Raw genomic sequence first — 16,463 nt, forward strand, 5'->3', positions numbered from 1 at the left:
TTAGTTAAATGTCCTTAGAACTCCAGATCCTTAAAGGAACACTGAAATGCTTTTTTATAACTCTAAAAGCTTCTAACACATGAGTCTTAGGAATTCTAGTGACAGTGGAAGTGAACCTGAGAGGGAAAATATTCCAGGAAGAAAGAACAGCAAGAGCAAAGCCAAAAGTTCAGTTTGTTCAGAGAATGTCACAGTAATTTGGTAATGGCTAAGAGAGAGGGAGCACTGGAGAAAAAGCTGGAGATAAAGCTGGAAAAGTAGAGCAGGGTCACTTGGGGAAGGCTTGTTAGGCTATACTTGGGAGTCAGACTTGCTTTTGAAAGAACTGAGAAAGCCATTGAAGACTTTTAAACAAGAGAACTGTGACTAAGATCTGTTTTTATAAAGGCTGTAACACACAGGATAAATCAGAATGAGAGCCTGGGAGCAGGGGACTCCAAGGAGTCAAGTACCCCAGCCAAGACTTTAAATAGGGCAAAAACACCGTGGGTGCTAGGACAAAGTTTTCCAATAACACCTCAAAAGGCAACAATGACTGGACTTAATGAAGGGCTAAATAAGAGTAAAAAAGGGTTTCAGGCCTTGATAAGTAGGTGGATACTTATGTCTTAGACTAAAAGTTTTAACAGTTCTAAGTGCCAGGTGCTTTCTGACTCCAGGTGGCAAAGTCTACTAAATACCTGGAAATATAGGACTAGAATTCAGGGGAGAAGTGAGACATAAATAAGTAAAAGAAAAAACAGTAAAATTGAGGTCTTTTTTGTATGACTTATTGTATCATCTACATTAGACTCACACCCTCATTAAAGTTAACTGGTTGATGTCAATGAGCAGCAATAGAAAGTAACTCTGAAGTGAATACTCAGCAAAATTAACTTTCGAACTGAATGTCACCCATGTAAATTACGTAAGGGCACTGCACCATTACATATAACTTAGTTTAGATTATTAATTAATCATTATCCACTCAAAACACATACACAAAATTTATTGGCAAGTATGTGATTTATGTTACATATATAGATAGGGATTTATTAAGATGCTTTAAATAAACTTACACAGTTCATTTAAAGTGAAGTCAAAAATTTTATAAATATATTTATAAGACAGAAAAATGAATTTAAAAATAACAATGACCATTAATAACAATGATTATTAGTAACTATCATTAGTATCAAACTTATTTACAGAGTGCCTCAAACATATTTCATTTGATCTCTATGAGTTGTCCGTGGGGTGGGCAGGAACTGGTAGTAACAACAGTACCAAGTATAGTTCTCTTGATAACATATGTATCATTAATAGAATTTATTTTCTATTCTTCATACTCTTCTCCCACTTCTTCCAACCTTAGTTTGTAGGATAAACTAGAGGTCTTAGATGCTTTCATTTGGAAAACTGTATTTCAAACCCGAGTCTTCCTCACATAAACAAACTAGATTAGAATACTGATTACCAAATTTTCTGAAACTCTTTGAAACAGAAAATACAGACCAAAGAAATTTAATGTTCCACTATAAAACAAATCTAATATTGTCTAGATATATAAATTTGGGGGGGTATGCCATAAATGCTTGCTAATTATTACACAGAGTTTAAGGAAAATTTCAATTCAATTATTAAGTCTTAACTATCCAAGCATGAATTTTTAATTCAGCCTTCATAAAGTGTTTCAAATGAAATTTCATCCCAAAAGGATTAATAGCCGTCAAAGTTTGATACATCTTATTTTTTGAATTTAATTTTTAAAAACACCTCTGCATTATCTACATATAGAGTTTAAAATATTCTTCTCCACTTATCTAAAGACGGAGCCAAGCTGTACTTTATAATAAAGATTGGGACCTCAACATATTATTTCAAAAATAAGCAGCCTCTTGCTTCTATTGTAGTATGTTTAACAGAGCTGGAATAGGTTGGGGAAAAAAGAAACAAGAATACTTACTTGAACCTGGCAGGTGAAAGAGGAGTAGGAGGAAACATTCCTGGTTCAAAAGAATCAAAGTAAGTCACTGTCCAAGAAAAGCTGCAGCAGGAGAATCCAGCAGTTAGGGATATTATAAGTAGACTCCAGAATCCTTAATGGGGAAAGAGGAGAAAACTTGGATTATTAACACCAAAGCAATTAAATTAACTCAGATCACGTTCAGAAGATCATACATATTTCTAAGCCTCTAAATTATACTTGAGTGATAAAAGAGATATAAGCCTTGGAGAAAATCTTTTGTGGAAGTGTAAAGTATTAAAGCACAACTAGAAGTCATATCAATGAACATTTTAATTCAATTATAATTTACCATGTGGAAAAGAATACAAATTCAACTTAAAAAAAAGCTTTTATCTTCAGTTTTATATAACTGAAACTGTGGGGAAAATGTTAAAACACTTCACTGTTAAAATGTCCTAACATTTTTTATTTAACTCGGTGCTCACAGCTTGCTACTTTTTATTACTTAGTACTAAGTGATCCTTGAGAAACCTATAGGCAGGTCAGGAAGCAACAGTTAGAACTGGACGTGGACCAAGACTGGTTCCAAATAGGAAAATGAGTACATCAAGGCTGTATATTGTCACCCTGCTTAGTACATCATACGAAATGCTGGGCTGGAGGAAGCACAAGCTGGAATCAAGATTGCTGGGAGAAATATCAGTAACCTCAGATATGCAGATGACACCACCCTTATGGCAGAAAGTGAAGAGGAACTAAAAAGCCTCTTGATGAAAGTGAAAGAGGAGAGCGCAAAAGTTGGCTTAAAGCTCAACATTCAGAAAACGAAGATCATGGCATCTGGTCTCATCACTTCATGGGAAATAGATGGGGAAACAGTGGAAACAGTGGCTGACTTTATTTTGGGGGGCTTCAAAATCACTGCAGATGGTGATTGCAGCCATGAAATTAAAAGACGCTTACTCCTTGGAAGAAAAGTTATGACCAACATAGATAGCATATTAAAAAGCAGAGACATTACTTTGCCAACAAAGGTCCGGCTAGCCAAGGCTATGGTTTTTCCAGTGGTCACATATGGAAGGGAGAGTTGGACTGTGAAGAAAGCTGAGTGCTGAAGAACTGATGCTTTTGAACTGTGGTATTGGAAAAGACTCTTGAGAGTCCCTCCCTTGGACTGCAAGGAGGTCCAAGCAGTCCATCCTAAAGGAGATCAGTCCTGGGTGTTCATTGGAAGGACTGAGTTTGAAGCTGAAACTCCAGTACTTTGGCCACCTCATGCGAAGAGTTGACTCACTGGAAAAGACCCTGATGCTGGGAAGGATTGGGGGCAGGAGAAGAAGAGGACGACAGAGGATGAGATGGCTGGATGGCATCACCGACTTGATGTACATGAGTTTGAGTGAACTCCAGGAGTTGGTGATGGACAGGGAGGCCTGGCGTGCTGCGATTCATGGGGTCGCAGGGAGTCGGACACAACTGAGCGACTGAACTGAACTGATCCCTTTCTTTCCATACCATGAACTTTTGACATATGAATTAATTTTATTAGAGTGTCTACTCTTTATAATTTTCCTACAAACATTACAAACTTAATCTGATTACTTAACTTTGCTCGGTACATGAAGAAATGTTACTTTCCAATTTATAAATGGGCTGGGATCCTAGATTTTCATTCACACTGTAATTGCAATTTATAAGAGATATCAAGTCAAAAGAGCAGTACTACAATAAGCTGCAAGAGGAAAGAGTTAAGATATGGAACAACGTGGGGAATAAACAGAGTGACTGAGAGAGAGAAGAAATTAATTTGAAGGATTGAAGATACACATTCAAATTGCCTCCTTCATAGTTTACCAAGCCACCACTACCGATGAGTGTATCCCACGCCTCAGGAGTACACAGAAGAAAGGCTGAGAAGACTACAACAGAGGCTGACTTATGAATTACTAAATTCCCTGGCTGCACAAAATGCACAACCAAATATAGCTTTATTTTAGCAAGTAGAAAATAAATATGTGGACTGGTCTGTAAACTAATTAAAACTCAGTACCAGACTGAGTTACTGAAAGAGAAACTCAGAGCAATGAAGTAATAAATCTGTGGCAAAGTATTTTTGAAAGATGAACCTAATTTTTTTCTCCTGATAGTTCCCCTTCCCTTACCCCGTTTTCAAAAGATAACGAACTTTGTGTTAACTGCCCCAGAAGGATGTGGCAAAGAAAGGAGAAACAGCCCTACGTCTCTTTGGTTTTTATGCTGCAAAATTAAGGGAACTAGTAGGACAGATATAAGAAGGAGGAGGGTAAAGACAAAATATTTTGGATAGCAAGGATACAGAAAAAAATGTGTAGAACAGGGAGACAGTGAGGGCTTTATCTACAGATGGGAAACAGTCCTGGTTTTGAAAGTGGTGTACGTGTGGCTACATTTGTATGTGTATATGGAGAGGTGGTAGTGTTGCTCAGGCTTCCTGGTGGAGCCATCAAGAAGCCACACACACTAAAGAGGAAATGGAGCTGTATACAGAATCTTGGCAGACAGGTCCTGAGCCAACTTTGCAGATGCCTCTGCCTTAAGTGGGGCATAGAAATAGCACATGGTCATGTGGCTTGGAAGCTGCTGCATCTGAAAGGCCATCCTGAACAGAATGCAAAATGTTTCAGCAGTAAGTCATTTGAGCAAATGTCTTGAGGACTAGATCGTATTCCCATCCCAATGTCCTGGCACAGTCAAACCCTAAAACTGTACCCAATGTGGGACTGGGCAGAGAGAACCTGAGTAAAGACTGAGGGCAACCTTCCTGCCAACTCAGAGACTGTATGGGGACTACGGTGGAATGATGGAAAATTCTAAATATCTAAAAAAGTGAGAAAGACACAAAATAACCAACAATAAATGTGAGGCTCCTTAAGGCCCATCTGGCTTTTTTACTCAGGTGCTTTAACAGAACACTTCTCGGATTTAACACAAATATATTCTTGAGTCTTCAGAAATAACTACTATTCTATGATCTAAGTGCCTGCCTCATTTTGGGCATTTTAGTTATTTTACATTCACTTTGAACTGATTAACAGTTACATCCCTGATAAAAGTCACATCACAACGATAAGGCTAAAAGAGTACCTCGCAATACTGTAGTACATTGCAATACTGTGGTCTAGAAGTGTGTGTATGCTTCTGAAATTACTCAATTCATGTATGAACAAGCAGAAAAGCCACAAAAGTTGGCAGTTCACAACTGCATTTTTTAACAAAAATCTTTAAGTTTAAAATTTGATAACATGTTTTATAAACCCATTTTACCAAGTTAACATAATTTTTTAAAGGTACATAAAAATTAAGTTAGTCTTCCTTCTCCAATTTACCAACTGTTTCTAAAAGCAATCTTTTGTAAAAATTACAGGTAATGTAGATAGCTATGTACAAGAATGAGCCAGTTACATACAAATGTATGCCATGTATTTATTTTCTCAGCTTATTTTCCACAAATGGGATTCTCACTAGAAAAACTGTCCTGAACTTTTTCACACAACATTTTTGGAGACCTTCCATATCCAGTACACATAGCCGCAATTCCACTGCGTACTTTTATTATTGCACTTTTCACCATTAAAAACAAAGCTGCAAGTAATATTCTTACAGTTATACAAAGACATCTGTAACAAATTTCTGAACAACTGCTGTGTCAAAGGATACAGGTCTTTAAATACACACATCCTTGCTTCTTTTCTATAGTTAATTTTCATCAGTTGATATGATGGAAAATCTCTTTCATCCACTGTAACCCCGTGGACTCAATGGTTTCACCTAAAGCAAATACGAGAGTAGGTGGGAAATTCCTATTCTAATCCCTTTACTGGAGTTTTATATTCACTTATCTAATTGAGGAGATCCGTTTTCAAAATATATGATTTTTATTTCAAAGTATAGTTATTTTCCTAGAAATATGATGGCAGCTCTGTTTTCTAAAAAAGCTTCCAGCAAAGAAAGATTATGATATGTTGTAAACATTTCAATTTTATTTAGCAATTTCAGGCTTATAGAGATGAGATGACTTTCAGAAGTTTTATGAAGTCAGAGATGTAAGCAGAAACAAACAGAAAAACAAAACAAAAATCTCCCATGTTCCCATACTGGGAAAGGTGTCTTATTAAAAAATGTTAAGCTATCAGTTACATTCTTCTAAGATGTATTCCTGTCATAAATAAACAAGAGGACAAGATGTGACCACATATTGATAAATTCCAAGTTCTGTTTTAGAGCTTCTGATGTTTGAAATGTTTAAGTAAACTGAAATAGTATGAAATATAATGCAGTAATAAAAAAGAATGAGGTAGAACTATGTTTACTGATACAGAACGAACTCCAAGATATTTTAATGAAGCTGCAGCATATGCATGATTACAATTATTTTTTCTACATCTGTGATAAAACTGCGTATCTTAAGTTATTATACTTATTATATACATATAAACAAATAGAAAAAGACCTGAAAATACACAAGTAGGTTAATGGTTACCTTTGTTTTAATGAAATTTTTTTCATGAGACTATAACTCATATAACTAAGTTATGGAATTAAAAATCAAAATTAACCGGTAGTTTTATAAGCTGTAAAAACTATAACCACCTGGCTACTAATAAAAGCTTTGATGGACTTATGCATAGAACTAATCAACAATTTTAATGGTAAGCAAATGTGTGCAACTTTATCAAAAAGCTCAACAGCCATGGGTCTTCAAACTTATTTCCAAGTACAGGAGCAGAGGAAAGGGGTCTTTCCTCCCCTACCAGTGCCATCTGACCTGAACACACAGTTGGAGTACAGCAGCTGCACTGATAAAGGTCTCCACTCAACTATTCTGTCAATCTGCCACACAGCTTGTAGGAATTCCACTCCCTTTCCTATTAAAAGGTTAAGGAGTGAAAGGGAATATTCTGATTGAAACTGATGAAACGAGTTAAGTATCATTTGTAGTTTTCCAATCCTGTTAAAACATCATATTCACAAGGGAAACTTTAAAAAAAAACTTTTTTTATTATGAACAATACACAAAAGTAAAAGAAAGAATATAGTGAGTGCTCACTTTGGTAGCACATAAGGCGATGGCACCCCACTCCAGTCCTCTTGCCTGGCAAATCCCATGGGCAGGGGAGCCTGGTAGGCCACAGTCCATGGGGTCACAACGAGTCGGACACGACTGAGCGACTTGACTTTCACTTTTCACTTTCATGCATTGGAGAATGAAATGGCAACCCACTCCAGTGTTCTTGCCTGGAGAATCCCAGGGACGGGGGAGCCTGGAGGCCTGCCGTCTATGGGGTCACACAGAGTCGGACACAACTGAAGTGACTTAGCAGTAGCAGCATACTAAAACTGCAACAATCCAGAGATTAGCATGGCCCCTGTGCAAGGATGACATGCAAATTTATTAAGTGTTCCACATTTTTAGAAGCAACCTAGATGACCATTGACAGATGAATGCATAGAGAAGCTATGGTATATGTATACAATGGAATATTACTTAGCCAACTTAGCTCTATAATCTGTAAAACATATTCATTTTTAGATTTTTAAACAATCTGAATGCTCAATCCAATGATTTTTCCCCCTATTCCTTTCCAATCACCTGACATTAGCATTTGTCCATTTACAAACAGTATCAAATAAATTAGTAGGCACAGACTCATAAAAGATGAAAAAGAACGTTGTACATATTTTAGCAAAAGGGGACGGTTTGTGTTTTTGCCTTCGTCCTCTCTGTTAAATGACACCTGGTTGAGAATACAATAGTTTTCCCGAAAACAACCAGATGGTAAATATCCTCAGCTCCGCTTACCATCAGGTCTCTTTCCCAACTACTCAACTAGGACGTTTTAGCATGAAAGCATCCATAATCAATAGATAAAACAATGGGGCACAGGTATGCTACAACGAAATTCAATTTGCAAAAACAGGCAGCAGATCAGGATTCGCTGACCTCTGCTCTGGAATATTTTATCAAAATTATTTTATTCTTTTTAGCACGGTTGAGAATAACTGATGAGTAATATTAAATGATTCCTAATATAATACAATAACAAAGTGTTTCCAGATACAGGAAAATAAATCACTAAAATCTTATAATGTATCTTTGATATATAAAAGAGGCCAATGCACCAATAAGGTAATTTCAAGATCAAATAAGCTTTATTCTATCAAAAAATATATATCTCAATTTTCTCTTTATTCCGTGGAAGGTCCCATAAGTAAGAATAAGCGACATGAAATAATTCTTACAAAAAGAACTGCTCAAGAAAATTTAAAAATGAAGACTGGGTCTAACAGACCCTGAGAGGATCCTGAGAGTGCAGCCTATTAGGTGACTTTAACTTCGATCCAGGAGACTAAGGATAGGGTCTGAAATTTCATAAATTTAGAGTGAGAAAATCTTCAGGGTTTTTTTTTTTTGTTTTCTGTTGCTATAACTGAGGAATAAAAACCACTAGACTAGTGGTTCTTGTAAACTAGCAGCATGAGCATCACCTAGAAATCTATGAGGAATGAAAATTTCTGGGCTCTACCTTATACTTACTGAACAGAAACTCTAGGTGCTGCTGCTGCTGCTAAGTCGCTTCAGTCGTATCTGACTCTGTGCAATCCCATAGACGGCGGCCCACCAGGCTCCCCCATTCCTGGGATTCTTCAGGCAAGAACACTGGACTGGGCTGCCATTTCCTTCTCCAATGCATGAAAGTGAAAAGTGAAAGGGAAGTTGCTCACTCGTGTCTGACTCTTCGCAACCCCTCGGACTGCAGCCTACCAGGCTCCTCCATCCATGGGATTTTCCAGGCAAAAGTGCTGGAGTGGGGTGCCATTGCCTTCTCCACTAGACTAGGTGAAGCCCAGCAAAACGCTTTAACAAGTTTTCCAGGTGATTCTGATGCTAACTTGTCTGACTTCATTAGCCTAAGAAACATCCTTTCCATCAGCTGGGCCAGGTAGCACCACACTAATAATAAACCAACTTATTGAGAAATAGAGCTCCTAATGTCTGGTTCTCATTAATACTTTTACATGTTAGGAGAAGACTTGTAATGATTTAATGACTAATAATTCACCTGCACACTGTAATTCTGGATAATGATCTGTATTGTTTTTGCCTTGCTACCACACCTAAGTTATCTGATGGCATAAAAATTCTCATATACACTGTCTTGAGTTTTGATTTAGAATGAGTATTTTATATTTATGGATGCAGGATAGTTGGGAATACCAGGTGAGATAACACATTTTTGGCATCCTGTAATAGTTCAGTACTATTGTTAATTGTTGAACATGTTTTTCACACTTTCTTAAACTTACACTTGTGCTTTTTTTAAACAAAGTTTTTCTCATTAGGCGTTACAGTCATTCATTACAAACAACAGAGATTAAAAAAAGCTACAATTTCAAAATTCAGATAAACTAACAGTTTGGTTGTATCCTTCCAGTGTTTTAGGGCTTTTTGCTTTTCTCTTCTTTTTTTGCCTTGGTTCTTTTACTGTTATCAGCAATATACAAAATTTTATAAAGACTCCACTGCGGAATAGGATAACATATTTGTGAATTTTTAGATGAAATATTAGAGTTACCCTACCCAACTACAGAGTACTATATTATTTCCTTAGTAGACTGTGGGCTCAAATTATAAGGTTCATATTATACACCCACTAAAAAGCTCAAGTTTATGGTTTCAATCAGCTTTCATTGTGAGGAAGAAACTGAGTCCGTTGCTACCAACTTGCACCTTTCTAAGAGAATGGGTCATTTCCCAACACACCCTTTCCCTTGGAAATTTTTACCATATTTCTAATGTTCTGTATCATTCAGTTATGATGGTACAAAGTCTCATTTATCACTCTGCAGAAGAAAAGAAATCAATCATCATCTCTTTAAATGAGCAGGCTTCATCTTTGTCAGTCATCTCTTCTCTGGAAAATGTGTAGAAGCTTGGAAACATCTCAAGCATAAAATGAGCAGTAAATGGGCAGCTAAAAAATAAACAGCCCTTGACACTGCTAGGAATCTGCTCCTAGCCACAAAAGAGACTTAAAGGTAACTACTAACTAATAGATGTCATAGGAACCAAAGATCAAATTTAAAACCTTTTTTAGACACTGAAGGAACTCCACAAAATCTGATTACAATTTCCATATAGTACTATTTACAGTGTTTGGAAAAGTACTAGCACTACATTTGATAACAACAGTCTCAGATTAAGGAGTATCTGCTAAGGGCAATTCCTTCTATTATTTTATGCACTTATTTCAGATTTGCCTCAAATAAAAAATCATTTATCATTCTTTCTTATACTTTCCTAGTTATAAAACTAAGGAAAAAATGCAAAAATTGGAAATAGGACTAACTGTGAAACGTGATAAAATTTGGGAAAATGCTGACAGAAAAGCAAATGTGGAAAATGAAACAGTTCAATGTTATATATGATTAGTGCAATCAATTTGGCCAGAAAATAACTTCAAGGAGGAGTGGCTGGAATGTGATTTTCAACTAAATGACCTTAAGTTTTATTTTATTAATTTATCTGAAAAATAGGCTTACAGGACAATTATAAAAGGAAAGCCCTACGAACTCTGCAGTGTGATTCCAATGCCACCCAGGGAAGATTTGGGGAGATGAGTTCCAAAGCCAACCGAAAGTATTAATCACATCTCCTTGGTGGGCCTACCTCACTAGTTAAGATGAACACTGTAATAGCCTAATCCTGTTAGCCATTAGGATCAATTAACTCCCAAAGGCACTGATAACAATGCTCATCAGGAACCTTTTTAAAACAACTATAAATGGGGCTCCCCATGAACATTTCTTTCACAGCAACAAGCATGAGCATAGCAGTGTCTCAGCTCCTTTAAAAACTAAGTTTCTTAACAGGCATTTAGGCTTATATACTGTTCCTTTCAGTCAAGAGTTGACAGATCAATAAATGTTATGAAAAGCCTTATGATCACTGTTGATTTTAGAGATGCAACAGTTTAACAACACAGAGGCACACTAACAAAATGAGCAACTGAAAAGGACATGTTTTCTCATGCCAGAAGTTAAGCACAGACAAGTTTTCATGGGACATCCAGCAAACTAATCTGTTCATAATTTGAAGATGTAAAGCGTCCCTTTCGGCAAAATCAGGTGGACTCTGTTGTCCTAATCATGAGGACATTAGGCTTGAAGAGCTAATTTAAATAGTTAGCTAAGATTGGGAGAGGGAATAACAACTGGGATAGGCTCTCAATCATTTCCCATAACCCTCATCCCCAATTCAAAGTGACCAGCCAAATAAATTATAGCAAATAGGAGAAAAATATGCCAGACAGGTAAAATTCTGAACTCTTCACAATTATTTTGGCAGAGAAAAATAAAGATTAAATAACAACTGAATTTTTTACTACAAATCTGTAAACTAGCATTCTACTGACATTCTATAGAAACTCAGGTCTTTTCCCTGGTCATAACTAGCTTGTGTTAAGTATACCCAATACTTTTCATATTTTTTAAAAAACCAAGTTGCTTATAAGGAGATTTGAACTTAAACTTCTGAGGCCTGCTTAAGATGTTATCTTTGTTAAGTCTGTGGGGAAATGTTTGTTTACCTCCTCAAAAGAGGTGTAGAGAAGCTTTTGCAAAAGGTAACTAAAAAATGTTAAGTATTCTCTGGGTCTGTTACATACAGTTGTGTTCAAAATATATTCCTAGTGTGTCTGGCATACAAACAAACATATACATAAAAAGAAAGTCTACCAAAATATACCACATACATATACAAGTGAAGAAAAGTGAAACACCACCACACAGGGAATATATTAAGTATTTTATCCAAACCTGTATATCATTAAAACATAAAAAACAAGTGAGCTCAAAAATCAAGTGACAGTAAGGTCCATACCTAACAGTCCAGTGTTTACACCATCTTCATTCTTCAAATTTTCAGCATGTAACTCTGTAAATACAAAAAAGAGATGATTTTATAACTTGAACAGAAACGCAAAGGCTAGAAAGACGCAGAGTTCTGGAAACTGCTCTGGAGCTGGGAACAACTGGGTTCAAACCTGGATTCCATTTACTAGCTATGTGACTTTCAGGAAGCAAATAAGATGTCTTTATGATCAACTGCTATGTATTTAAAATGGGAATTTTTATTCCCAAGACATTTTATACAAGGCAAATTACTAGTTTTTGAGTTCAGCTCTTTATTCTCCAAAATAAACACAGTTTAAGGTCTTCTGGAATGCACTTCCACTTATCAAGTTTTATGACTTTATGAACAAAGGCAATCTCTCTGAGTAAAACAGAAACAACTACCTACAAGACAAAACTGAGCTGCTTTGAAAAAATGGAGGAAGGGAGTGGTTGAGGAATGAAACACTGGCACCCAAATATTTAACACTGACAGTTTACACCCTGTACCATTGTATGAAGAGGTCAAACTCTCACATTAACATGCCAATCTGTCTTCTGTATGAAAATCAAGCATAGAGAGGTGTTGCTACTGCTAAGTCACTTCAGTCACGTCCGACTCTGTGCGACCCCATAGATGGCAGCCCACCAGGCTCCCCCGTCCCTGGGATTCTCCAGGCAGGAACACTGGAGTGGGGTGCCATTTCCTTCTCCAATGCATGAAAGTGAAAAGTGAAAGTGAAGTCGCTCAGTGATGTGCGACCCTCAGCGACCCCATGGACTGCAGCCCACCAGGCTCCATCGTCCATGGGATTTTCCAGGCAAGAGTACTAGAGTGAGGTGCCATTGCCTTCTCCAGGAGAGGTGTTAGATGCCATGAACAGCTCATAAGGGGCCTGAAGCAAAGAGGGAAATAAAAACTATAATTAAATAGATTTAATTCTACTTAGTGAAGTAAAACTAATACTCAAGTGACGTGTTGGGTGCTTTTCATACAACTAAGGTAGTTTTTTTTCCCAATAACTTAGCCAAAATCACAGTTAGAACTGAGGTTTCAACTCAGGTCTGATTCTTCCTATGGTAAAATATCCAAACACATAATACATTTGTACGAGTTCTGGAAAACCTTTCAAGGCATATTTCTATTTCAACCTGGCCAGTATTTCAACTTCAGACACGGAAATGTAAAACCATTAATCAGAGAAAGAAGAGACTTGGTTTGCAACAGAATTTCACCAATACACTGGGTTGCAAACCTAGTACAAAATCCAAGAGGGACTATTTTACCTAAGTAGCGTTCTTGCCTGGAGAATCCCAGGGACGGGGGAGCCTGGTGGGCTGCCATCTATGGGGTCACACAGAGTGGGACACGACTGAAGCGACTTAGCAGCAGCAGCAGACATTTTGGGCTGTGCAATGCAAATCCTTGTTCTTTAGGAACTCAATGTGTACAGAACAGGTGGATTGTACACCTCTAGCCATTTGCGGAACTTGTATAGCTTTTTTAGATTACCCTTTTCACCGCCTTCCTCTAAGGACAGTTGTTTTGCATTTCGCTTGATTTTACCAATATTTTATCCCCAAGTGTTCACTGATTTCATTATTTCTTCAAGACTACCAACCTATCAAGACCCTTTCTTAAAATGGGCCTCCTGATCACCGACCAACGTCTTCTACTTTTAAGAAAAGAGAAGACAAAGGGGAAGACCAAAGAAAAGTGCGGATGAGGCGTATGGATGAAACCAGCTACCAAGCTTGCAGCTTCGATAGGGGAGAGGGCGATGAAGGCAAGGGCCACGTCCAGGCTCAACTGAAGTAAACTCTGGATAGACTTTCAAGGCCCGGGCTTCCATCTGTACCTTTTACGATCAGGTAGGTGATGGCGAGCAGGCAGGCAAGGAGGATGGCGAACAGCAGCGAACAGAGAATTGAGAGGACCTGGACCGGCCAACGCCGAGCCAGGGCTTTACCACCCGCATCCGCCGAGAAAATTCCATTGCGTTTATCGGGCAGAATCGGAGATCCGTCCCCATCTGTCCGGAGTACCGGGTCCTTTCTGAGTTTCGATGACGACCCGGCCGAGAACTCCGCCCGCAAATCACGGGCCACTTGGTCGCATCCCTCCTCCTCTTCGACTTCGCCCTCACCCCAGCTATCTCCCTGACTGAAAACGGAATACGGAGGTCGAGCGAACGGGACAGGGGTGCCGGGCCGGCGGCGCAGAAGGGCCGAACGCCTCCCGCTCTCCACAAACGACATGGCGGGAAAGACACTCAGGCCCTCGGAGGTCCAACGTCGCCCACCTACCCCGCCCCGCGGTCGCAGTAGCCAATGAGCAGCCTGGCCCCCCGCGGCCTCCACCACTAGGCCCAGGCGCGCAGGGGTGCGTGCTCGGGCGAGTAAGGTGCCGTGGGGCCGACGAGAGGCTGGGCGCCCCTGGACCAGAGTACTACCCGCAAGCAGTACGAGGGAAGGCGAGCCGAGGCCCAAGGCAGCCGAGTTTCCTCTCCGTGCAGCGTTTAGTCTCTCCGCCAAAAACCTCCGCCACCTTCGCGTCACCTCTAAACTAGCGCGTGCCTTCGCAGTCCCAAAGGCGCACCTCCTCTACGCCCGGTCCTAGCGCCCGCCAACACACATTCCTGAACCTGTTTGCTTTCTCCCATCTTCTCTGCAGCTGCACTCTCCCTCGGCTTCCCTCAGTAATGGAAGCTCAGCGCCTGGCGCCCTCATCTCCCTTAACTGCCCAATACAGCCTTCCCTTTCACATTGTTCTCCCCGCCCCTACCACAACTTTCCTCCACGCCGCTGGGCAGGCCTCCACCGTCGCCCCACCCTGGCGCGCGCCGCCCAGCTGGTGCGTAAGGAGCTCGAACCCGCGCCTAACGACCCCTCCTCTAGCTTGCCCCGCCCCCTTCCTCCGCCTGTAGTTCCGCGCGCAAGCTCCTGCCCTGGTCAAGGCTAACGCTAGAGGCTGCTTACTCCACCCCCATCCCATCCCACCTCTGGCGGCCTCAGATTTGTGGGGCATAGGTAATTCGGGCGGGGGAGTGTTGAAGGTGGCAGGCCTCCACTGGTCCACCCCCTACGGGGTGTGGCAGTCTAAGTTCGGGAAGCTGGGACACCGTTGTCTTCCCTTCCCCGGGGAAAGTTGGTGGAGTTTTCCCTGCAAGGGAATCGGCGCAGAAACTTCTTCCGTCCCCCTCCCCCAACTCCATGCAGTCGACGCTGAGTTAGGGTGAGGCTGGGGGCGAATCGCCAAAGAGCTGCGAGTCAGCAACGCAGTCTGATTGGACAGCAGGAAAGCCTGTCAGCTTACTGGCCCCGCTGATCCCGCCCCATAGCGCAGGGCAGCCTTTAACCTTTGGCCCCCCTGGGCGCCAGCCACTCAGATCGCTTCTTGTTGGTATGTGTAGCGGCAGTGGCCGCCGGCGGAGCAGTCTGAGCCCGACGATGAGGCCGGGGACGGGAGCCGAGCGTGGAGGCCTCATGGTGAGTGAAATGGAGAACCATCCTCCCTCGCGGGGTCTCGGGGACGGGGAGCGGAGATTGTCCGGCTCAAGCCTCTGCTCCAGCTCTTGGGTCTCTGCTGACGGCTTCCTGAGGAGACGGCCCTCGGTAAGGGAGCGGTGGGGCAGGGGGAAAGCGGCACAATGAAAAGCGGAGTCAGAGAGACAGGAAGCATTCTCCAAAAGGAGAAGAAGATGAGAGTGGACGAAGGAAGAGCTCGAGATGGTGGGATTTGTTCCGAGGGAGAGAAATGGAGAGCGAGGATGCACAAAGGAAAGGAAGTGGGACCCTGGAAGTTCTCAGTAGGTTCGGCCTAGGCAGATGCGCGGTGGAGGTGCTGGGCCCTGGGCGGGGTGAGCGTTTTGGAGAGGTAGGCCGGGTTAAGCAGGGAGGGGGAGGCGGAGACGGAGACTTTTTCCATAGACTTTTACTTTTAACAGAGTCTGCCAGAATCTTAACTAATAGTGGTGTTCGCAGCAGGGGGATAGGTGGGAGAATTGGCAGGAGATAACTACCTGGTTTTACGACCTGGAACAATGGACACACGTAAAGAAAGGAGTTGTCTTATAAAAAGCGCATTAAGGTGCCTAAATTAGTTGTTTACGTTTAGTGTTCGTAAATAACAGAGCTTAGTCTTTGGGGGGAAAATTTTTTTTTGCATAAGTAATTTTAGCTGTGTTAGAGATTCTATTAGGAAATAATATGTTTGTTTGTTAGGAGTGAAGTGTCCCTGGGTACCGACGCTGTCTTTTATAAGACCAGCCCTCATCTCAGTTACTTGGGTAAATTTTCAGCGTTCTAAAGCTTAAAATCAGCTTAGAAATGAACTTGATAATGTGACGTTATAAAATAAACATAGTTGGCTATCTTATATCTGTGAAGTAGGACAAAGTTGTGGTTTTCACCATAACAGTTAAGGTGGCCTTCACATGCATTTCCTCCCAGTTTAGCAAGCCAACTGGCAATTAATTAAATCAGCATGCTCTTAAAAAAAAAAAAAAAACTATGAATTAGGTGTCCGGTACTGATTTTAATTTTTCCATTTTCTGAAATTTGGTCAAGTTCAAGCTCATAAATA

At 40.4% G+C, this 16,463-nt stretch overlaps 2 protein-coding genes and 1 non-coding gene across 10 annotated transcripts in view; 2 read left to right on the forward strand and 1 right to left on the reverse strand.

The window, feature by feature from the left end:
* ARL6IP6 (ARF like GTPase 6 interacting protein 6) overlaps nt 1-14,137 on the reverse strand; it is a 37,632-nt gene extending 23,495 nt beyond the window's left edge. Inside the window, exons 1-3 of the mRNA XM_068968649.1 lie at nt 13,738-14,137; nt 11,868-11,921; nt 1,946-2,078 (exon numbers count right to left, since the gene is read on the reverse strand). Of these exons, the coding sequence (XP_068824750.1) occupies nt 1,946-2,078; nt 11,868-11,921; nt 13,738-14,137 (587 nt within the window). The remainder of the gene's footprint in view (nt 1-1,945; nt 2,079-11,867; nt 11,922-13,737) is intronic.
* LOC138077265 (U6 spliceosomal RNA) lies at nt 7,296-7,398 on the forward strand. Its single transcript, XR_011144725.1, has one exon. It is a non-coding gene; the product is annotated as a U6 spliceosomal RNA (small nuclear RNA).
* A 1,146-nt stretch (nt 14,138-15,283) lies between the features above and the next one.
* PRPF40A (pre-mRNA processing factor 40 homolog A) overlaps nt 15,284-16,463 on the forward strand; it is a 63,126-nt gene continuing 61,946 nt past the window's right edge. For 4 of the 8 annotated variants that reach the window (XM_068968617.1, XM_068968618.1, XM_068968619.1 and 1 more), the window contains exon 1: nt 15,284-15,493. In XM_068968617.1, coding sequence (XP_068824718.1) covers nt 15,284-15,493 — 210 coding nt within the window. The remainder of the gene's footprint in view (nt 15,494-16,463) is intronic. The other 4 variants (XM_068968621.1, XM_068968622.1, XM_068968624.1 and 1 more) reach the window with 1 other exon arrangement.

Source organism: Capricornis sumatraensis, chromosome 3 (genome assembly GCF_032405125.1).
Source record: "Capricornis sumatraensis isolate serow.1 chromosome 3, serow.2, whole genome shotgun sequence".
NCBI lineage: Eukaryota > Metazoa > Chordata > Mammalia > Artiodactyla > Bovidae > Capricornis > Capricornis sumatraensis.